The sequence below is a fragment of the Tachyglossus aculeatus genome, chromosome 2 (assembly GCF_015852505.1).
Source record: "Tachyglossus aculeatus isolate mTacAcu1 chromosome 2, mTacAcu1.pri, whole genome shotgun sequence".
Taxonomy (NCBI): domain Eukaryota; kingdom Metazoa; phylum Chordata; class Mammalia; order Monotremata; family Tachyglossidae; genus Tachyglossus; species Tachyglossus aculeatus.
Genome location: NC_052067.1, coordinates 94,878,908 through 94,903,098, shown reverse-complemented (window position 1 = coordinate 94,903,098; position 24,191 = coordinate 94,878,908). Strand labels below are relative to the sequence as shown.

The window sequence follows — 24,191 nt, the reverse complement described above, 5'->3', positions numbered from 1 at the left end:
GAGTATGTCGGGAACCCGAGCCGTCGGAGGTGGGCAGTAAGGCAGCAGTTACCATGGTGCCTATCTCGGTGGTGATGGAGGTGGTTGGAGAGCACGTGGGAGGAGTTTTTTACATTGATATAATGATAGACGAACAACCAAAAAAATGAATCAAGAAGGCCAGCCTATCTTTAGGAAGACTGTGAGATAAGAATATGGCAATTATGGTGCATCAAGCTTTGGAGGCGTCTCAAGGTCTCCAATCTTCTGTGTGGTTGTGAGATCCAGACCCATCCCAAACGTTGTATCTGATTTCTTGAGCACTTCCAACAGTATTCTTTAAGTGTCCTACTCAAATGGCAGGACACGAGAAAGAGCAACAAAATCAACTCACTACGTCCAACCTCTGGCTGGAACTCCTTCCCACTTCATATCCGACAGACCATCACCTTCAAAGCCTTATTAATAATGCAACTCATTTATTCATTCATTCAATCGAGAAGCAGCATGGCTCAGTGGAAAGAGCCTGGGCTTGGGAGTCAGAGGTCATGGGTTCTAATCCCGGCTCCGCTACTTGTCAGCTGTGTGACTTTGGGCAAGTCACTTAACTTCTCTGGGCCTCAGTTTCCTCATCTGTAAAATGGAGATTAAGACTGTGAGCCCCACGTGGGGCAACCTGATCACCTTGTATCCTCCCCAGCACTTAGAACAGTGCTCTGCACATAGTAATCTCTTAACAAATGCCATTATTATTATTATTATTATTATTATTTATTGAGTGCTTACTGTGTGCAGAGCACTGTACTAATCGCTTGGAAAGTACAATTCAGCAACAGAGACAATCCCTACCCAACAACAGGCTCACAGTTTAGAAGTGGGGAAACAGATAACAAAACAAAACAAGTAGAGAGGTATCAAATAGCATCAATATAAATAAATAGAAATATAGATATATGCATACCATTAAAACAATAAATAGAATAACAAATATGTACATATATAACTCGTCCAACACAGCATGAGGCCTGCCCCAACTTAGCCCTCATTTCTTCTTCACGACTCCCTTCTGTACCTTCCTTGTACTTGGATTTGTACTTTATTCATTTCTCCCTCAGCCCCACCACACTGCGTCAGGTCCATGATTTCTTTATTTCTGTTAATGTCTGTCTCCCCCTCTAGACTGTAAGCTCCTGTGGGCAGGGAACTTGTCTACCAAGGAAACCTGTCCACCAAATCTGTTGTACTGTATTCTCCCAAGCATTTAGTACAGTACTCCGCATACAGTAAGCACTTGATAAATACCACTGAGTGATTGATTGTTTGATCACTGAGACTCAGCATACCTCAATACAGCTGCACTGGCTGAGATGGGAGGATGTATTCATTCAATCAACAGTATTTATTGAGTTCTTACTGTGTGCAGAGCACTGTACTAAGCTCTTGGGAAAGTACAACACAACAGTAAACAGACACATTCCAGAATAATGGATGAGAATGCAATAATTGAATAGCTGGTATGTGGTGAGCAGAAATGGGATAACTATAAGGAAGGGGAACAGAAGAAATACAGGATGAAGTGAAGTGCAGTCTCAGATAAGTTGGCATTATAGTCATATGCCCAGAGGTAACGTGTTCTAATCAGGAAAGAAGCGGCTTTGAGCAGCTCTCAATCAATGGTACTCATTCATTTATTCATTCAATCGTATTTATTGAGCGCTTACTGTGTGCAGAGCACTGTACTCAGCGCTTGGGAAGTACAAGTCAGCAACATAGAGAGGTGGTCCCTACCCTATTTACTGAGCACTTACAAACTCAATCCGGGCAGGGAACATGCCTGCTAATTCTATTGCATTGCACTCTCCCAAGCGCTGTGTACAATGCTCTGCACATAGTAAGCACTCAATAAATGTTATTGATTCACTGATTGATTGAATCAGAGCACTGTACTAAGCACTTCGGGGCCTGCATTATTCCAATCACTATGAAGTTCCAGTGATGGCACAGAAAGACATAGTCCCTACACAAGAAGTTTTCAGCTATTGATTGATGGACTGAATGGTGGGGTGGAGAGAAGCGGCCTGGCCTAGTGGAAAGCCAGAGCCTGAACCTGGGAGTCAGAGGATCTGGGTTCTAAACCTGGCTCCACCAGTTGCTTGCTCTGTGACCTTGGGCAGGTCGCTTAACTTCTCTGCATCTCATCCCCTTCATCTTTGAAACATAGGTTAAATACTTCTCCCTTCTACTCAGAATGTGATCCCCATGTGGGACAGGGAGTACAGCTGACCTGATTATTTTGTATCTAACCTAGTGCTTAGTACAGTGTTTGGCACATTGTTATTATTATTTAATCCATCTTGATGTTGTTCGTTTGCCATACTCCATCTTGATGGCTGACAGAAAATGTCTCTAGCTGCCATTTGACTGTCAACAAGAAGCAGCATTGCCTAGTGGATAGAGCGGGGGCCCGGGAGTCAGAAGGACCTGGGTTCTAATCCTGGCTCTGCCACTTGTCTGCAGTGTGACCTTGGACGAGTCATTTCACTTCTCTGTGCCTCAGTTACCTCATCTGTAAAATGGGGATTAACACTGTGAGCCCCATGTGGAACACAGACTGTGTTCATAGTGATTAGTTTGTATCTAACTCCCAGTTTAGTCCAGTACCTGGCACATCATAAGTACTTAACAAGTACCATAAATACAAATAAACAGAAAAGCTAATGTTGACCCTTAGTCCCTCTGGGTCCTGATTAATGTCTGGCCTGGGGAAGCTTGGCTTGGGTTTCCTGATTTTGCTTGTGGTGACTGATATACACCCACCATCATCATCAATAGTATTTATTGAGCACTTACTGTGTGCAGAACACTGGGCTAAGTGCTTGGGAGAGTACAATATAACAGAGTTGGTAAAGTTGGTAGACATGCTTTCTGCACACAATGAGTTTACAGACTAAAGGGAATGGTAAAACTTCCTTTTCATAAGGGAATTAGACATTGTGAGTTATTTCTCTTAATATCCATCTCCCCCTCTAGACAGTAAGCTCACTGTGATCAGGGAACGTGTCTGCTAACTCTGTTGTACTCAGTGTTTCACACATAAGTGGTCAATAAATGCCATGGATTGATTTGCCAAAATAATAGTACTGCTCTAGTGGGGAAGTTGGCTGTGAACATCCTTTCGAAGAAGACAATCAATACCATTGATTGGTAGTCAAATGAAAGCCTTCCTGACTCTGGATGCTTCCCCTTCTAGACTGTGAGCCCATTGTTGAGTAGGGATTCTCTCTCTCTGTTGCCTAATTGTACTTTCCAAGTGCTTAATACAGTGCTCTGCACATAGTAAGTGCTCAAAAAATACGATTGAGTGAGTGAGTGAAAAGTCTGCCTTAGGAACTATAAGGATGGAGCTGAAATGTGAATTTCAAAGGCCAAGGGGACAGTCATTAGAATTTGAAAGCTGTTCCCCAAATAATAATAATAATGATGGTATTTGTTAAGTGCTTACTATATCCCAAGCATTGTTCTAAGCGCTGGGGTAGATACAAGGTTATCAGGTTGTCCCACACGGGGCTCACAGCCTTAATTCCCATTTTACAGTTAAGGGATCTGAGCCACAGAGAGGTTAAGAGACTTGCCCAAAGTCACACAGCTGACAAGGGACAGAGCCGGGATTAGAACCCATGACTTCTGACTCCCAACTCCGGGCTCTTTCCCCTGAGCCATGCTGCTTCTTGAAGTCTAGGGAGGAGAGAGACAGAGAGAGACATAGAGAGAGAGACAGAGAGAGACACACACAGAGAGAGAGAGAGAGAGAGAGAGAGAGATAAAAGCAGGGGACACAGCTTTCTTGAAGAGAGAGAATGATTAATAATAATAATTGTGGTATTTGTTAAGCTCTTACTATGTGCCAGACACTGTACAAAGTTCTGGGATGGATACACGCAAATCGGGTTGGACACAGTCCCTGTTCCAAGTGGGGCTCACAGTCTCATCTTACAGATGAGGCAACTGAGGCACAGAGACCTCAAGTGACTTGCCTAAGGTCACACAGCAGACTAGTGGCAGAGCCGGGATTAGAACCCCTGACTTTCTGACTCCCAGGCTTGTACTCTATCCACTAGATTAAGAGTCCTATAATAATAATCATCATCATATTTATAGAGCTTTTACTGTGAAAAACACTGTAAGAAGCACTTGGGAGAGTACAGTATAATATCAGACACATTTCCTGCCCACAACAAGCTCTAAGAGTAAGATAACCACTTTTTCAGGGAGCAGGATTTCCTTTTCATTCATTCAATCGTATTTATTGAGCACTTACTGTGTGCAGAGCACTGTACTAAGCGCTTGGGAAGTACAAGTTGGCAACATATCGAGACCGTCCCTACCAAACAAGGGGCTCACAGTCTAGAAGGGGGAGACAGACAACAAAACAAAACATGTGGTCAGGTGTCAAGTCATCAGAATAAATAGAGGTAAATCTAGATGCACATCACTGACAAAATAAATAGAATAGTATTTTCCATGCTGAAAGCGGGAGAAATCACGTGTACCCATCACTCTAAAAAATGTCATGAAGAGTGACAAAAGTGAAGACCAGTGTGGTCTAGTGGAGAGAGCACAGCCTTGGTAGTAGGGAGACTTGGGTTCTGATCCTAATCTAATCGCTGTGTGCAGAGCACTGTGTTAAATACTTGGGAGAGCACAATATAAAAGAGTTGGTAGACATGTTCCCTGCTCACAGAAGGCTTGCAGTCTACAGCAGAATATAGACATTAATACAAATAAATATATTACAGATATGTACACAAGTCCCCCTCTCAGAATGGCACTTGGAGAGTTCCCGGTACTCTACCAGTCTTGGCTATGGGAGGGAAAGTCAAGCAGAGGCCTACCCATTCCATTCCTAGCTTGGGCAGTGGCTAGCGAGTGGTAAGCAATCTGCTACAAATCAAAACTCACCCGTACTGGGCATCAGTGGCATGGGAGAGAGTTGAGAGTGGAGACTCAAGTTCACTGTGTGGAAGGAGGCAATGATAAACCACTTCCATTTATTTACCAAGAAAACTCTTTGGATGCACTACGAGAACGATGGCAGATGGAGGTGGGGTGTTTTGGGAGAGATGTGTTAATGGTGTCGCTATGGGTTGGAGATGATTTGACAGCATAAGATTAGACAACATACATAAATTCTGTAGGGCTGAGTCAGGGGTGAATAAAGGGTGCAAATTCAAGTGCAAAGGTACTTGTTAAGTGCTTACTATCTGCCAAGCACTGGGGTAGATACAAGTTAATCAGGTTGGACTGTCCCACATGGGGCTCACACTCTTAATCCCCATTTCACAGATGAGGCAACTGAGGTCCAGAGAAGTTAAGTGAAATGCCCAAGGTCACACAGCAGACATGTGGCGGAGACAGGATTAGAATCCCGGTGCTTCGGTCTCGCAGGCCCATGCTCTATCCACTAAGCCACACTGTTTCTCTGACCCAAGAGGGAGTGGGGGAAAAGGAAACGAAGGTTTAGTTGAGGAAAGTGTCTTGGAAGAGTTGGGTTTATGGCTTTCTGGATCTCTGTTAGTGCAATTGTAAAATGGGGATTAAGACTGTGAGGTCCATGGGGTACATGGCCTATGTCCTACCTGATTAGCTTGTATCTATCCCAGCAGTTAGTATCGTGTCTGGCACATAGGAAGTGCTTAACAGATATCAGAAAAAAAAGAGTGACACATTCTCCAATCAATCCTTACGGCCTAGTGGATAAAGCATGGGCCTGGAAATCAGAAGGAATTGGGTTTTAATCTTGGCTCCACCACTTGTCTGCTGTGTGACCTTGGGCAAGTCACTTTATTTCTCTGGGCCTCAGTTTCATCAGCTGTAAAAATGGGGATTAAGGCTGTGAGCCCCATGTGGGGCAAGGGACTGTGGGCAACCTGATTAGCTTGTATCTACCCCAGCATTTAGAACAGTGCTTGACACATAAGAAGCACTTAACAAATACCATCATCATTGTTATTGTCACCCACCCTTAGCACTTATGTATAAATCAGTTTATCTATTCTACATATCTGCTAGTTTTGGGCTTGATTTCATTTTTAACAGTCACTTCTGTGTTTTTCCTTCTGCTCCCAATGCAGGTATATGATATACATCTGCCTATCTGGGCCGTGTTCAACCTGATTTGCTTGTATCGACCCCAGTGCTTAGTACTATTACCTGGCACATAGTAAGCGCTTAACAAATACCATTATTATTATTATTATTATTATTATTAGACTGTAAGCTCAAGGGCAGGGACTGTGTCTTACTTCATGGTACACTCCCAAATGCCTTGTTCAGTGCTCTAGACCCAAAGTAGGTGACTAGTATAGCATTCCGCAAATAGCAGGTGCTCAGTACAGTGCTCATCAAACAGTAGTTACTATATGTAGCCCTCTGCACACGGGAGCAACCAGGGCAGTACTTTGTGCCCAGGAGGAGCTTAATCAATACTGATTCATTCATTCATTCATTCAATTATATTTATTGAGCACTTACTGTGTGCAGAGCACTGTACTAAGCGCTTGGGAAGTACAAGTCGGCAACATACAGAGATGGTCCCTACCCAACAATGGGCTCACAGTCTAGAAGGGGGAGACAGACAACAAAACAAAACATGTAGGCAGCTGTCAAAATCGTCAGAACAAATAGAATTAAAGCTGCATGCACATCATTAACAAAATAAATAGGATAGTAAATATGTACAAGTAAATATGTACAAGGTTGGTGTTGATGATAAAGAGACTAGACCCAAAGAAAGATGAGCTGGTAACTCACCAGGGGACAAGGTTGCCTAGACCCTGGGTGGTGAGTAGAGATTGAATGTGCACCCTTGCTTTCCACATAAATCTTCTCTGAAATAGAACAGTCAGAATAGAAGAGCAGTGTTGCCTTGTGGATAGAGCCTGGGCTTTGGAGTCAGAAAGACCTGGGTTCTAATCCTGGGCCCACCTCTCGTCTGCTGTGTGACCTTGGGCAAGTCACTTCACTTCTCTGTACCTCAGTTTCCTCATTTGTAAAACGGGGATTAAGATTGTGACCCCCATGTGGGACATGAACTGTAAGTTGATTAGCTTGTATCTACCCAAGTGCTTAGTACAGTGCCTGGCACTTAGGAAGGGCTTAAGAGACTCCATAAAATAATAGTGGAAAGAGCAATGGCCTGGGAATCAGAGGACCTGGGTTTTAATCCTGGCTATGCCATTTGCCTGCTGTGTGACCTTGGGCAATTCGTTTAACTTCTCCATGCTTCAGTTTCCTCATCTGTAAAATGGGGACTCAAAACCTGTTCCTCTCCTACTTGGACTGTGAGCCCCACTGGGGACAGGGACTGTGTTTGGCCTGATCAGCTTGCATCAACCTCACTGCTTAGAACAGTGCCTGATGCATAAAAGTTTTGAATTTTAACTCCAAGATAGTCTGGGTCGGAAATGTGAAAATACAGATTTTAGGATGAAAGTATGATTACTCATTATTATTTTATGGCATACTGAGTAATGATACTTCCATCCTAAAATCTGTATTTTCCAATTCCCACTCAGACTATCTTGAAGTTAAAATTCAAAAGTGACCATTTTCACGATGGACTGAAGGGAATCTTTATAATGTTAAGAAATTGTCATCACCCCCTTTTAGGGATGCATGAATGCATGAAGTAGTATTCAAAAGGAAAAATAAAACTGGAGCAGGGCAACTCCTAGGCAAAGCATATCCAAGGACCCAGAAAACTATTGGTTTATTGGAATATTTGAGTTACCACATCCTTGTGTGGCCTAGTGGATAGAAAAATGGGCCTAGGAGTCAGAAGGGCCTGGGTTCTAATTCCGACTCCACCACCTGTCTGCTGGGTGACCTTGGACAAGTCACTTCACCTCTCTGGGCCTCAGTGACCTCACCTGTAAAATGGGGATTAAGACTGTGAGTCCCATGTGGGACAGGGACGGTGTTCAACCTATTTACATTGTATCTACCCCAGCGCTTAGTATGGTGTCTGGCACATAGTAAGCACTTAACAGATACAACAAGAGAAGAGAAGCAGCTTAGCAAGAGAAACAGCATAGTATAATGGAATGGGCACAGGCCTGGGAATCAGAAGGTCATGAGTTCTAATCTGAGCTCTGCCATTTGTCTGCTGGGTGACCTTGGGCAAGTCACTTCACTTTCTGGACCTCATTTACCTCATCTGTAAAATGGGGATTAAAACTGTGAGCCCATGTGGGACAGGGACTGTGTCCAACCCATTTACATTGTATCTACACCAATGCATAGTACAGTGCCTGGCACATAGCAAATGCTTAACAAATACCACAATTATTATTATTATTTTTGATGACTTCTCAGATAAGAGCTTGAGAGACCCAGCTGTTGCTTCATTGAAAGTCCTCCCTATAAGCCCAACATCTGCATCCTTTTTGAAGGACAACGGAGTAAACATAAGAAGCCAAGCTAATGTATGCCTTCTTATGGATCTCTATCTAATGTCTTATGGGATTTGTTTTATATGTAAATATAGGACAGCTTTCCTGCTCGATTTGGAGGAATTCATTTCGTCAACCAGCCCTGGTACATCCATGCTCTCTACACGGTGATACGACCTTTCTTAAAGGAGAAGACTCGGAAAAGGGTACTTTTTTTAGTTTTGTTTTTGGTTATAGCTGCTCATTTTATGGTGTGAAGGTAGTGCGCAGATATGGGTCACCACAAAGAAAGCCTTCTGTGTTTATGTATTCCATTTGGTGTTTGTTTAAACACTCATCACTGGCTATATGCCCACATATTAATGATGCAGAATTTGCATGTGAAAGCCATGTGTCAAGGTAGCTAGTCTATTTTCTAAATGTAAGGAAAAGGCACATGGATTTTGAATTAGAAACTTCAGTTTAAGATCCCCTTGAAAAGGGTATTTTTCTCATGTGGGAAGATTTATTTTGGCTCTCGGCGCATTGAAATTAAAATGAGATGAAGATAGAACATGAGGTAGGAGTTTTTGATCTGGTTGCTTGCCAGTTAGGGAGACGCATTGTGGGAAATCTGCACAGTGGCTGGGCTTGAGCTCGCCTATGTCTTTGCTGGTCTAAAAGGCTGAAAGCCTCTAGATTTTCTGGGGACTTTAACTTCGTTAAGGAATCGTACCCTGGTCGTCATCTGAAGTCGCTTGTCTCACTTCACATCCTTTCCCCCCAATGCCGCTCAAATCCACCTCATGGAGGCAGAGGGAGGGAAGCAACACTCTTACAATGCTTCCAGTAGAGGGTTCAAACTGTGGAAATAGCAATAACAGTTCCTCTCCTCATCTGTTTCTGTTGCTGCTTAATAATAATAATAATGGCATTTGTTAAGCACTTGCTATGTGCAAAGCACTGTTCTAAGCGCTGGGGAGATGCAAGGTGATCAGGTTGTCCCACGTGGGGCTCACAGTCTTAATCCCCATTTTACAGATGAGGGAACTGAGGCTCAGAGAAGTAAAATGACTTGCCCAAGGTCACACAGCAGACAGGTGGCGGAGCCGGGATTAGAACCCATGACCTCTGACTCCCAAGCCCGGGCTCTTTCCGCTGAGCCACGCTGCTTGCTGAAATCCCTGAAGCCCTATTTCATCATTACAGAGCCCCGCAAAGTAATTTCAAATGCATTTCAGTCATCCGCCCTGAAACAAGGGGCAGAATCTCAAACAGCAAACGAATAGCAAGAACACTGTACTAAACTCTAGGAGAGATAACACAGGTGGAAATTAATCAATCAATCAATCGTATTTATTGAGCGCTTACTGTGTGCAGAGCACTGTACTAAGCACTTGGGAATTACAAGTTGGCAACATATAGAGACAGTCCCTACCCAACAGTGGGCTCATAGTCTAGAAGGGGGAGACAGAGAACAAAACCAAACATATTAACAAAATAAAATAAATAGAATAGATATGTACAAGTGAAATAAATAAATAGAGTAATAAATATGTACAAACATATATACATATATACAGGTATTATTAGACATGATCCCTGTCCCTTGGGGGACTCACAATCTGAAAGTGGGGAGAAGGGACTTGAGAAAGGCATGTTTCCACCAACTCTCCTCTCCCAATCACTCAGTATAGTGCTCTGCACACAGTAAGTGCTCAATAAAAATGATTGATTGATTGATTGATTATTCTCACTGCTGCTTCAGGGCTTTGTTAGAGCCTGCTGAAGGTTTGACAAGCCCACGGGGCTCAAAGGTTTCTTCTCAGCTGAGGGAATTCAACTTCTCTTGGGGATGATTATTTGCGGTTTCCCATAGATATTCTTGCACGGCAACAACCTGAACAGCCTGCACCAGCTGATCCACCCCGAGATCCTGCCCTCGGAGTTCGGCGGGATGCTGCCACCCTATGACATGGGCACCTGGGCCCGGACGCTACTGGACCACGAGTACGACGATGACAGCGAATACAATGTGGACCCCTATAGCATGCCAGTGAAAGAGGTCGAGAAAGAACTGTCTCCCAAGTCCATGAAGCGGTAGGTTGGAGGCCCCAGACAGTCCTCTTGGTCTCCCAATTCCCAACTAAACATTTTTCATTTTTATGACATTTATTAAGTGCTTACTATGTTTTAGGCACTGTACTAAGTGCTGGGGTAGATAAAAGGTTGTCAGTTTGGAAACAGAACCTGTCCCATAAGGGGCTCATGGTCTTAATCCCCATTTTACATATGAGGTAAATGAGGCACAGAGAATTGAAGTGAAGTGCCCAAGGTCACAGGCAAACAACGTCATCATTGCCCAGCCAATCCTTTTTTTTAGAGTTATCTTTCCTCTGTGTCCCATCCACCCTCTTTCCCTCTCATCCGTCTCCTCACTTTCCCAGTTCTGCCTCATTCACAGTCTAACCCAACTGTCTCATCCCCAAGATCCTATCTGTGTACCTCCTCTTCGCTTCTTATTGCAAATTCACATAGACATTTTTCTCCTGGTATTTGTTAAGTGCTTACTATATGCCAGGCACTGTACTATCCCAGCACTTAGAACAGTGCCTGGCAGATAGTAAGTGCTTATCAAACACCATCATCACCATCATCATCATCATATTATTAAGCACTGGCGTAGATACAAACAAATCGAGTTGGACACAGACTATGTCCTACATGAGGTGCATAGTCTTAATCCTCATTTTACAGATAGGGGAACTGAGGCACAGAAAAGTGATGGGACTTGTCTGAGGCCACATAGCAGACAGGCGGCGGAGCTGGCATTAGAACCCAAGTCTTTCTGAATCACAGGACCGGGCTCTTTCCACTAGGCCAAGCTGCTTCCTTAATTTCACTATTCTGGCTATAAATTATTGTCCAGTCAAAGAGACTGGAGAGGTTCCAAAAGATCCCAAGTGGAACTAGGGTGGTGAATAGCCATTATCAGATTCCCCAGTTCTTCCATCTCGGTGTCCTGTTCTGTCAACAGGATGCTTGGAGGAATCTGGTGACGGATGCCCTCTTGGCTGGTTTTACAGCGAGAAAGTAGGTTTATCGCCCTCTCAAATTGATACTTTTCCACGTGAACTTTCCAGTTCATCAAGGCATTGGAAATTTTAAAATACACAGTCCAGAGTTTGACCTGGTTGGTGTCTGACAGTGGGGCATATCTGGGTAGACTCTCGTGGATGGGTTTGGGAGAAGTAGGAATAGTATTTATTAAGCATTTGCTGTGAGCAGAATACTGTACTCAAGTCTGGGAGAGATTACACAGGAGGAAATTAGACATGATCCCTGCCCCTTGGGGGGCTCACAATCTAAAAATGGGGAGAAGGGGCTTGAGAAAGATGCTTAATGGATGATGAAACATTAAAACACAGCACTGACAGAGAAATGCAATTAAGACAAAATCAGTAGTAGCTAAAGGACCAGGGTTTCACATTCCTCAGGGCTCAGAGTTTAGGGCTTATGTGCAGCCATATAGGTCAAACCAGGGAACATGTATTTCAGGTCTGATTCCTTCTTTTGGTTTCAGGTGAGTTTGGATCCTTAGAATGAGAGAAGGCCCAGGGTTTTCATTGAAATGTTTTCCAATAGTGCCCATGTACAATGGACCACCCAGAAAATGGAGAGTAGTCCAGGTCACATTCAGGAGATTATTTGGGCATGCCTCAAGTCCTTCAGGGGGCACCTTAATAGCCCCATAATAATAATTAATAATAATTATGGTACTAAGTGCTGTACTAGATACAAGCAAATTGGATCGGACACAGGTCCTGTCCCATTTGGGACTCAAGGTCTCAATCCCCATTTTACAGATGAGGTAACTGAGGCACAGAGAAGTGAAGTGATTTACCCACAGCTGGAACTAGAACCCATGACCTTCTGACTCCAATGCCAGGGCTCTATCCACCACTCCATGCAGCTTCACGTGGTCATCACTGTGTTTTTCAAATATTAAACATGCCTTGATTTTGCAGAGTGCTTTCATTTTCACGAAGTGCTTTCCCCTCACTTATCTTACTTTTTCCCTCACAATAGCCCTGTGAGGAAGAAAGAGGAGGGCATCATTATCCCAGATGACCAGCTAAGGAAACCCGAGGCCCCAAGAGGTATAGTGACTTTCCTGAGGTCATGCAACGGGCCAGCATTAGAACTGGAACAAGAACTGAGGTTTTCTGGCTCCCAACCCCACTCCCTTTCCACTAGATCCTGCTGCCTCGTGTTCATTCATTCATTCATTCAACTGGATTTATTGAGCCCTTACTATGTGCAGAGCACTGTACTAAGCACTTGGAAGAGTACAAGTATAACAACAAACAGACACATTCCCTGCCCACAACAAGCTCACAGTTTAGAGGGGGGATGACGACAGTCATTGATATAAATAAATAAATAGATAAATAAATAAATTACAGATATATACATATGTATAAATGTATCCATATCCATATGCATATATGTGCTCATAGTAGCTGAGGAACCAGAATATCTCTGAATCAGGCTAAGAGATTTATTCAGGGCAGGCTAAGAAAAGAGCACCAATTGCCTTGAAATCAACTGCATTTTCAGATTCATTAAAAATTGCCAGATTTATTCATTTACAAAATGAACAAGCAGGCAATGAGCCAATGAGGAGGTTTGTTCCCCGGGGTAAGTCAGAGACTTTAATTCTAACAAGCCTCTTGCTACCAGGCAGCTTCTTTCCATTCTGCTCTTGTACATGTTCTCAGTCCTCACTTTCTCCAGTGAAAAGAGTTTGCCTCCAATCACCTTCTATTTAAGGGGAGAGAATGAGTTATTGAAGCCCATTCATTCAATCACATTTATTGAGCACTCACTGTGTGCGGAGCACTGTACTAAGCACTTGGGAGAGTGCCATATAACAATAGACACGTTCATTGCTCACCCATCCCTGAATACTTCGTGACATGGACAATGTTATCCACTTGTCCCTGCTTCTCACCAGACCTACACAGAGCCCTGGTTTAAAGAGAATTCATTCATTCAATCATATTTATTGAGCATTTACAGTGTGCAGAGCACTGTACTAAGCACTTGGGAAGTACAATTCAGCAACAGAGACAATCCCTGCCCACAGCGGGCTCAAACCTGAAATTTCCAGTTGGAAAGACACAGGCTAATCAGGGACAGAATTGAAGTTTACAGAACCATTATGGGGATGGATAGAGCAATCACAAAATTGAATCATCATTGCATTTTTGAAATATTAAATATGACTTGATTTGCAGAGTGCTTTCATTTTCCCACAGTGCTTTCCCCTCACTTATTTCACTTTTGCCCTCACAATAGCCCTGTGAGGTATACAGTAGAAGGCATCATTATCGCAAATGACCAGATAAAGAAACTTGAGTCCCCAAGCGGTATAGTGATTTTCCTGAGGTCATACAACAGGCCAGTGGTAGAGCTGGGCATAGAACTGAAGTTTTCTGGCCCCCAAACCCCAGCCCTTTCCACTAGACCCTGCTGAATTGTGTTCATTCATTCGTTCAATTGGTTTTATTAGGCAGTGTGGCTCAGTGGAAAGAGCAGGGGCTTGGGAGTCAGAGGTCGTGGGTTCGAATTCCAGCTCTGCCACTTATCAGCTGTGTGACTTTGGGTAAGTCATTTAACTTCTCTGTGCCTCAGTTACCTCATCTGTAAAATGGGGGTTAAGATGTGAGCCCCATGTGGGGCAACCTGATTACCTTCTATCTCCCCCAGCACTTAGAACAGTGCTTGGCATATAGTAAGTGCTTAACAAATACCAAAATTATTATTAAATTAAGCATTTATTGTGGGCAGAGCACTGTACTAAGCATTTGGGAGCATGCAATAAAACAATAAATAGACACATTGTGGGTAGTAGGTTTGAAACTATTGGAAGGAAGCACTTCTTCATCCACTGTGTGGATCCCTTGGAGTGGGGAGGGCGATGGTTAGGATTGTGGAATTCATTCTTCCATGAAGCTGGTTGGCCATAAATATCCCTCAATTCCAGAGGGGTTTGGATTGATCCATGGAGGAGCAATCTTTCAATCCTTGGTGACTCACTGGAGGGCTAGGTAGGGAGGGAGAGAGGAGTTATCATCATTAGATGGTACATCTCTAGCCATGAGGTTGGGTGGATAGGAAGGTTGCCATCATATGGGTTCTCTGAACATTTTGGTGTCACCATAGGAGACAGAGCCCAAGGCTAGATGCTGCAGACTTTAAGTTCCCTGTGGGCAGAGAACATGCCTACTAATTCTCCCAGGCACTTAGTACAGTACTCTCCATGAGGTCTTCCCAGATTAAGCCCCACTTTTCCTCATCTCCCACTCCCTTCTGCACCACCCTGACTTCCTCCCTCTGATCTTCCCATACATATCTGCAATTTTATTTATTTGTATTGAAGTCTGTCTACCCCCTTCTAGACTGTAAGCTCACTGTGGGTAGGGAATGTTGCTTTATTGTTGCATTGTACTTTCCCAAGTGCTTAGTTCAGTGTTCTGCACACAGTAAGCCCTCAATGAATACAATTGAATGATTAAATGAATGAATGCTCTGCAAACTGAAAGCACTCAATAAGTAAGCCGGCCTAGGAGCCAGAGGACTTGGGTTCTAATCCCAGCTCTGCCACTTGCTTGCTGTGTGACCTAGGGCAAGTCACTTGACTTCCCTGTGCTTCGGTTTCCTCAACTGTAAAATAGGGAATGTGCTCTGCACACAGTAAGCGCTCAGTAAATTCGATTGAATAAATGAATGAAGGAATAACTGATCTCCCTCCTTACTAAGACCATGATCCCCATGTGGGACAGGGACTGTTTCCAACCTGTAACTACCACAGTGCTTAGAAAAGTGCCTGACACACAGTAACCTTTAGCAAATATCATAAAAGACCTCATAAGTACAGTTGATTGATCGATTGATTGACTGAATCATAGAGCTGACCCAGCAATACCATTGCTCATATCATCTATTCTTGTGTCCTTGCCTCCCCATCCCCAAATCCTCAGAAACTCACCCTTCCACCAATCTGCAGATCATTGTTTTAATGCTTCCCAAATGCACTTATGGTGACCATATAAATGTGTAAAACTGAAGTCCTGATAATAATAATGGCATTTGTTAAGCACTTACTATGTGCAAAGCACGGTTCTAAGCGCTGGCGGGGGAATACAAGGTGATCACGTTATTTTTTGTTATTGTTGTTATTTGTTAAGTGTTTACTATGTGCAAAGCACTGTTCTAAGTGCTGGGGGGAATACAAGGAGATGAGGTTGTCCCATGTGGGGCTCACAGTCTTAATCCCCATTTTACAGATGAGGGAACTGAGGCACAGAAAATTGAAGTGACTTGCCCAAGGTCACACAGCAGACATGTGGGGGAGGTGGGATTCGAACCCATGACCTGTGACTCCCAAGCCCGCGCTCTTTCCACTGAGCCATGCTGCTTCTCACGTGGGGCTTACAGTCTTCATCCTCGTTTTGCAGATGAGGTAACTGAGGCTCAGAGAATTGAAGTGACTTGCCCAAGGTCACACAGCAGACACGTGGCGGAGCTGGGATTAGAATCCATGACCTCTGACTCCCAAATCCGTGCTCTTTCCACTGAGCCACACTGCTTCTCTGATCTAGTTATGATGAAGGGAGAGTGTCATGGGCTTTGCAGCAGGTCCTTCAGTGGGCTTGTGCCTTGCGTTTTATGGGCTGGTTTGGCTTGGGTCACCATCACGTCTTTGCGCAAGGTCCCTGATGCGGGGAACTTGGTATAGCTTAGTGGTTAGAGCACAGGCCTGGTAGTTAGAAGGTCAGGGGTTCTAATTCCAGCTCTGCCACTTGTCTGGTGTGTGGCCTTGGGCAAGTCAGTTCACTTCTCTGTGCCTCAGTTACCTCATCTGTAAAATGGGGACGAAGACTGTGAGCCCCATGTGGGACAGGGGCTGTGTCCAACCCAATTTGCTTGTATCCAACCCAGAGCTTAGTACAGTGCCTGACACATAGTGAGTGCTTAATGAATAACACAGCTATTATTATTACTATTATTATGATGATGATGCCAGGATGAGGAGCGATTCCCAGCTGCTTCCTTCTCCTACCAATATAGCCACCAGCCTAGCAACCCGTGCCTGGTTTCTTAGAGAAAAGAAATGATGAAAGGGGCCAATTTGAGGACGTCCACTCCACCCTGCGCCCCCTTTCCCATTGTAGATATACTCCTACATGTCTGGAAATGAAAGAATCCTGTTAACACGTGGGAAAAATCTAGTCGCGTTTTTGCTTTGATTTCACTTAATAATTGGGTCTGTTGCCTGCTTTTCTTTTTTCGTTTAGCCCTTATGCTAGTATTTCATCTTATCGGTTTTCTTTAGGGAGTTAATGATGTCTGCTAAGAAGCATATTTCAGTAGCCACGGCCAATTGGCTGGAATAGTAGCAGCAGGGAGCAGAACTCATTATGGATGAGGATTTTCAAAGGGCAGCTGTTTTTCCTTAATCCCACAGCTGAAGAGCAAGCGGTTTTCTGCTACAACAGTAGTATGTTTAATTGGCTTTCCTCCACCCTGATTTCATGTTGTTCCTGCTGATGAACTGAAGTCTAATTCCCACCTGCCATGGGGGACAGAAGGGGTAGGGAGGTGGGGGGGTTGGGGGTGGAGATGATCTGTCAGGGCTCCCGCAATTTCTGTCCTGATCACGTGGGGCAACTGACAGCAAAGGACTCCTTATTTGTTAAATTGTTTTTAATTTACCAGGAAGTAGAACTTTTGTTCAACATCCAGAATGTGATATTGGGTTTTTTTTTTTGATGTCGGAACATGGCAGAGAAGCAGCATGGTGTAGAAAAGCAGCGTGGCTCAGTGGAAAGAACACGGGCTTTGGAGTCAGAGCTCATGGGTTCAACTCCCAGCTCCACCAGTTGTCAGCTGTGTGACTTTGGGCAAGTCACTTAACTTCTCTGTGCCTCAGTTACCTCATCTGTAAAATGGGGATTAAGACTGTGAGCCCCCAGTGGGACAACTTGATCACCTTGTAACCTCCCCAGGGCTGAGAACAGTGCTTTGCACATAGTAAGCGCTTAACAAATACCATCATTTATTATTATTATTAGTAGATAGAGCGCCAGTCTGGGAGTCAGGAGGTCATTGGTTCTAATCTTGACTCCACCACTCAGCTGCTGTGTAATATTACCTCATCAGTTACAAGTCACTTAACTTCTCTGGGCCTCAATTACTTCATCTGTAAAAAATGAGGATTAAGAATGTGAGCCTAGTGTGGGACAGAGACTGTGTCCCACCTGTCAGTTACAAGTCACTTAACGTCTCTGGGCCTCAATTACTTCATCTGTAAAAAACGAGGATTAAGAATGTGAGCCTAGTGTGGGACAGAGACTGTTTCCCACCTGATTAACTTGTATTTACCCCAGCTCTTAGAACAGTGCTTGGCATATAGTAAACTCTTAACGAATACCACGATTATTATTCTTATGAACCAAAGCAAAGGTATCTTTTTTCTCCCTTGGCAGGTCTCAGTCGGTAGTAGATCCCGGGATGCTCAAACACATGGATAAACATGAAGAAGAGAACCTGCAGCCCCTGCTTTCTCTGGACTAATAGCCCTCGGCACCAGAAAGGGAAGGCACCTGCTTTGGACAGTCACCGAGACACGGGGAGAGCATGCATAGGCTGGAATCCTATTTATTCACCTTCACGGAACATCATGTCTCAAGGCAGCGGGCTGGACCAGGTCTGGTTGACGTATGGGTGCCCTGAGAAACAGGAAAAAAAAAATTGATAATCTATTCTGAAAGTGCCAACTTGTTTGTAAATAGAATATAATCTCCACTTCATGTTTGTATGCCTTGGTAGCATTGTAGCCTAGGGAGAAGGGAACTGTGTGTCTTTTTCAGGGGCCACCGCGCAGTAGCAAGAAAATCCAATCGGATTCAATGTGGTCATGTTTTCTCTGAACCCACATGGCTTCCTCTTCATCCTCTCAGACTCCCTGGCGGTGTTGACGTACTTTTGAAGGGAAGAAGAGAATGTAAGGGCTGGCACACCGTTGCAATGACAAATACATTTCCTGTTCAGGGAATTTCATTTCATGGGTAATTTGGAGCCCTAGGGCCCCCAGGGAGGAGAGACGTGCACGCAGAGGGATGGAAAATTAGGGGATCCAGGATCTGAGCTCCCGAACTGTTTTCTATTGTTGGATTCTTTCAGCTCTAGGAAGTGAGAATTCCTCACAAAGAAGATGGGGTGTTCAGAAGCAGTTAAGCCGCTCTCAACTCTACCGTCAGGAAAATTTGGGCTGAGGTCACATTCCCTCTTGGCTTCTTTCAGGAACTCCTTCTTGAATGATTGTACTGGGAGAGAGAAATCTCAGAAAAGCTTCTCGACGACAAGACAAGATTTGCCACTGGACACTGAAGGGTGCTTTTTGAATCCCTTGCCTGGGGTGATAAAAAATATATAGATATTTTACAGCATTCAGATAAACCCATGAGGTGAAGTCTATTCATCTAGGGTTTATAAGAACAGTCACACTTACTCAATGTGCTTAGAGATGTGATCGATTCTTAAATGAGACATGACTGAAACTTAGAGCATTACCCATAGATTTACACTTTAAGAGTTATTGGAAGCAAGGGGAAAGGAAACAACATCTTGGCAAACCTGCTTAGAGACATTCTAATTTTTGTGGTAAAGTAGCTTCTAATGTGCACCATATTGGCTAAACACTCCTGTCTTATCTCAGGAGATGGGGAGAGGGACTGAAAACAGAGACTGGTCTCTGTCAGGAAAGGGAAATTCTGAAGTGGGGGGGTAAAGATTAGTTTCCAAACACTTCAGATGAAAGTGAACACAGATTTCCTCTAAACCCACTGTGGGCAGGGAACAAGCATATCAACTTTGTCATATTGTGCTCTCCCAAGTGCTTAGGACAGTGCTTTGCATCCAGTGAGAGCTCAATAAATATGATTTATTGATTTTCCCCATTCTGCCTAGAGTGGAGAGACACAGTGAGCTGGGCTTGCCTCCCTGTGGAGAGGAGCCTAAGGGGCAAAATCACTCTCCTTTATATGAATGTGTGTTCTGTATAGGCCGAATGCTGGTCTCTGATTGTAAGCTCCTTGTGGGCAGGGGAATGTGTCTACTGACTCTATTGTACTCTCCCAAGCACTTAGAACAGTGCTCTGCATACAGTAAGCACCAAATACATGCCATTAATTATATGCCCTCGATTGTGACGAGCCTGAGCCGTAGGCTGGGGTCAGGGGGAGGAGGTAATGAGGAAGTGCCGGGTGTTCTTTCAGCAGTTCAGCTCCCAAATGTGAACTCATATGTTCCAAATACCAAATTTTAAAACAAAGCTATTCTTCAGATGAAGTGGTGATGTGGAGGAAAAAACAAACAAAAAATCCAACTCCCTCCAGCCCCCAACATTCTGTGTATTGTAAAGGGAGGGAGAAAGAAAGGTGGATCTCATGATAGCCTTGGGGACCGAGAGCGCTAAAGACATGACTGGTATTTTTTAGGCTACCTCCCTCCAACAGCCACAGTGAATCTGCAGGGGGCATGTGGTGAGGCTGGTAAGAATTTACACCTTAGACCCTCTGACCAGAGCAAGCAAGTCAGGAGTCCTGAGCCCTGTCATTAAACCATTATGTGTTACATTTTGAGAACGTAGTGCCTCGACACATGCTTATATTTTTTGGAATCTATTTGGGTAAATCAGGTTCATTCATTAAATTATATTTATTGAGTGCTTACTGTGTGCAGAGCACACAGAGACTTGGACTTGGGAAGTACAAGTCGGCAACATATAGAGATGGTCCCTACCCAACAGCAGGCTCACAGTCTAGAAGGGGGAGACAGACAAGTTGATACTGTTTGAAGAAACTCAAAAGTCTTGGTTACTATTCAGAATTCTCTTGTGAAAGTGCAAACTGTATGAATTGAAAACTCTCCAAAAATGCCAACCTGTCTGACAGAAAAAAAAGAGAATCTGTTCTCATGCTCCCCTCAAACATTGTTAAGCTTTAAATGATTTTGGGTTAAAGGAGCAAACTACCAGTTTTAATGATTGAATTTGAATCTTCCTCTTTGGGATCCCTGAACACAATGTAAAACTATGATGTATCCTTTAGGGCTTTGGATCCCTCATAATCCCACCTAAAAGGATGACACTGCCTCACCCCATGGCTTCCAAATGGGTATTCCATAATAATAATAATAATAATTATCATGATGGCATTCATTGAGCGCTTACTATGTGTCAGGCACTGTTCTAGGTGCTGGAGAGGATGCAAGGTGGTCTGGTTGTCCCACGGGGGGCTCACAGTCTTCACCCCTATTTTACAGATGAGGGAACTGAGGCCCAGAGAAGTGAAGTGACTTGCCCAAAGTCACCCAGCCGACAATTGGTAGAGTGGGGATTTGAACCCATGACCTCTGACTCCAAAGCCTGGGCTCTTTCCATTGAGCCACAATGTTTCTATTTTAATAGGGTCAGATTCATTGCATGTTCTCCCTCCTACTTAAGACTGACCCTCAAACAGAACCTGATTATCTGTCATCTACCCCAATATCTAGGGACCATCTTTATATGTTGCCAACTTGTACTTCCCAAGCGCTTAGTACAGTGCTCTGCACACAGTAAGCGCTTAATAAATACGATTGAGTGAATGAATGAATGACTACAGGTTCTACTTCATTCATTCAATCATATTTATTGAGCGCTTACTGTGTGCCAAGCACTTTACTAAACACTTGGAAAGTACAGTTAGGCAACAGACAGAGACAGCCCCTACCCAACAACTGACTCATAGTCTAGAAGGGGGAGACAGACAACAAAACAAAGCTGTAAAGCAACCAACCATTGGAAGAAAGTATTAAAACTTGAATATTGTTTCAAATATTCAAGAAGCTAGTTGATGAACTACTCAGGATTGCCTTCTGAAATTAATTTATCTGGTTTTACTCTATCAACTCAACTAATCAACTTATCAATCTTGAATAAGCTTTTTGGTTGAGAAAACAATGTTTATCTTTATGGCTAACTGACTCAGTGTTGGAATCCTTCTCTTGGTTTTTTGGAACAAGGGTCTAAAGTGCAGACTAATTTCCAATTTAATCATTACTGATATGTATTCATACATTCCCCCTCTAAATCTAAATAGCAAATTGCTCATCCAATTCAAATCTCTTTTCTTCATTTCAAGAGCAGTACCAAACTGAACTTTATTAAGTGGCCTTTCCATGCAAGTCTAACGGACTTTAAAGAGCTTCATTGGATTGGTATAGAATTTAAATCTGAAGCAAATTTATCCTTCTGTTCTTCCTTCCCCTCCTCCTCCCTTGGCCCCTTCTCCTCCTCCTCTTCCGATTGTTCCTCCTCCAGCATTTCCCAGCAACAACTGTTTAATAAAACAGAGGACTTCTACCCAGGCTAGCATTCTTTGCACACATTTTTCACTAAGACTGAAATACAATTTCCTGCTCTGTTCAAAAATATTCTGTACAAAAGGCCAAAGGTAACTCAGATGACAGCATAAAAAGGAGGTTGGGCTTCTATTTTATTCTCTTTCTTAAATGTGTTTGCTATTTCTTTGATACACATCTGAAATATCAAACCAGTTGAAATACAGAAGAGAAAAAATGCCGTAGTCTTCACTTCACTATTCCAAATCCAATATTAATGTTTCACTGTAGAATTGGTCAAAAGCCAAGAAGTTCAGTTCGATTGGCCTGAAAATTACCTTAATGTGAAACTGGAATACGAAATTCCAATTCCTGGCCTTAAATGAAGATTGCAGAGTAAAGCGGGATCCTTGAAAAATTTCCTTTAAATTAATTATAGATAAAAATCATTATTCGATTTTAAGGTTCTGAAAATCATGAGCTATCTGGTCTAAAAATACAACCACCTAAATTATATAACGGGATGCTTTGCATTTCAGTTATGCAATTCAGGAAGTTCTGTGTATAGCTAATTCTGCTATAAGAGAGTAATTGCATTTTTGAGGAGCCTCATGGTATGGAAAAATTATGTCACTGAAACCATTAATTCAGTGGGAATTAATAGATTTAGAGGGTCTTAAGCTTCTAGAGGGAAGGGAATGTGTCTGCCTACTCTATTGTACTTTCCTAAGCACTGAGTACAGAGTTCTGCATATGGTAAGTGCTCAATAAATACCATTGATTGATTGATTGATTTTTCAAATTATTGTGTTCAGCATAGTAGAATGCTTTGTGCCCTTGTCACTCATTGTTATTTTACTGTATTAAATACTACAAAGTGGCAGAAATACAGAGCACAGGCAAAGGACAGTACAGTATTGTACAGTAGAGTAAGGCTGAGTCAGAATGACACCGCCAATGTGCACACAACAGCGTGCACAATGTTCTTACACCGAATCTAATTCCTCCAACCTGTGGATCCTGCGATATCCAGATGTGGAAAGAGAGTTTCTCCGATTCTTCCATTGCAGTCTATCCTCATCGTGTAATGCTGACACGTGTTCTAGCATAACTGACTGTACAGGATTATAGAGGATTGAGAGTTGTTTTAGACTCTGAGGAGCACGATATACCTACTAATTAAAAGAAATATTGCAGACTTCAACACAAACATCCTAAGGGACAGTTTAGCATTTGCAGAATTTGCTTTTTAATGTGTTATTCAATCGCATAACATCCATCTAGAAAAGCTGCCTGTAAAATCTACTAGTCTGGTTTGTTTCATATAGTATGGTTTGCTTCTCATTATGTGCCTATCAATTTATGATAATTTGGGATTTGTTTTTCAATACACAAGAAGGTGTTATCTTAATGAATATTTGTGGATTTCCTATGGAGGACCCTCCTCTCAGATCCTTTAACTCCATTTTCAGGTTGTGTTCCAGAGTATTGGAACCAGAGCAGGAGCCTGGAGGATGAAACCACAAGGGGTGGAAGACTCTCAAATATCTCTCACTGCAAACTCTGAATGAGAACTTGGGTCCTGGTTGTAAAGTGGGGAAAAAAAATCATTAAGAAAGCAAGTGATAGTTTTACTCCGTGATATCGGTATTGTATCCTATAAGCTCTAAAGCATTAGACTCTAGAAAAATGTGCTTTCATTGTAACATGTCTAATAGCAGCTTGTCAATAGCTAACTTGGGAATGTCCTTCACAGTTTTGCAGCATCAAGTTTAAGAATACAAAGGAAGGGCTCTGAATTCATATAAGGGACACTTTGTGAGTGTCTGATTGGTGTATGCCCATTATTTTAAAGTAGATGGTACATGTATCTTTTAGAAATATCTACATGTTCCTGATCTTGGAGTCCTGGTAAGAACCCAAGCTATCCCAATGCTGTTTCCTTTGTGAATAAGGTTTACACTCTCCTTTCAGTCAATGTAAATAAACATATTTCACAGAAACTGTTTTTAACTGAACCTGCTCCTTCATTACCTTCCAGACTCACCGTGGGCTATCACTGCCATTTATTTTCTGACAAATATGTGGTCTGAATCTGCAAAGGGGAAAAAAAAACCAAGAACAACAACCGAAAAGCAAAAGCAGAATCAGCCTGTTCCTCAAGGGCTCCAATATTTGTAAGTTTGTTTTCGACTACGTGAAGGGAGTTTGGCAACTTGTGCCTTTTTATGTTCAAGAATGGCTGAAATCTTTTCTACTGAGTCCCTTCGGAGAGGATGTTTTTCTCTATGACCTTTGGACGGATGTCCTGATTGGTCTTGGGGTCTGGAT

The 24,191-nt window shown here is 43.1% G+C and overlaps 1 protein-coding gene and 1 non-coding gene across 2 annotated transcripts in view; both read left to right on the top strand.

Moving 5' to 3' along the window:
* The window catches only part of CLVS2 (clavesin 2), a 76,175-nt gene extending 55,460 nt beyond the window's left edge, over positions 1 to 20,715 (top strand). Inside the window, exons 3-5 of the mRNA XM_038742652.1 lie at positions 8,525 to 8,635; positions 10,288 to 10,508; positions 17,963 to 20,715. Coding sequence (XP_038598580.1) covers positions 8,525 to 8,635; positions 10,288 to 10,508; positions 17,963 to 18,050 — 420 coding nt within the window. The 3' untranslated portion in view covers positions 18,051 to 20,715. The remainder of the gene's footprint in view (positions 1 to 8,524; positions 8,636 to 10,287; positions 10,509 to 17,962) is intronic.
* On the top strand, positions 4,791 to 4,928 carry LOC119925041. The gene has a single exon (XR_005449713.1). It is a non-coding gene; the product is annotated as a small nucleolar RNA SNORA7 (small nucleolar RNA).
* Positions 20,716 to 24,191: the final 3,476 nt, after the last annotated feature.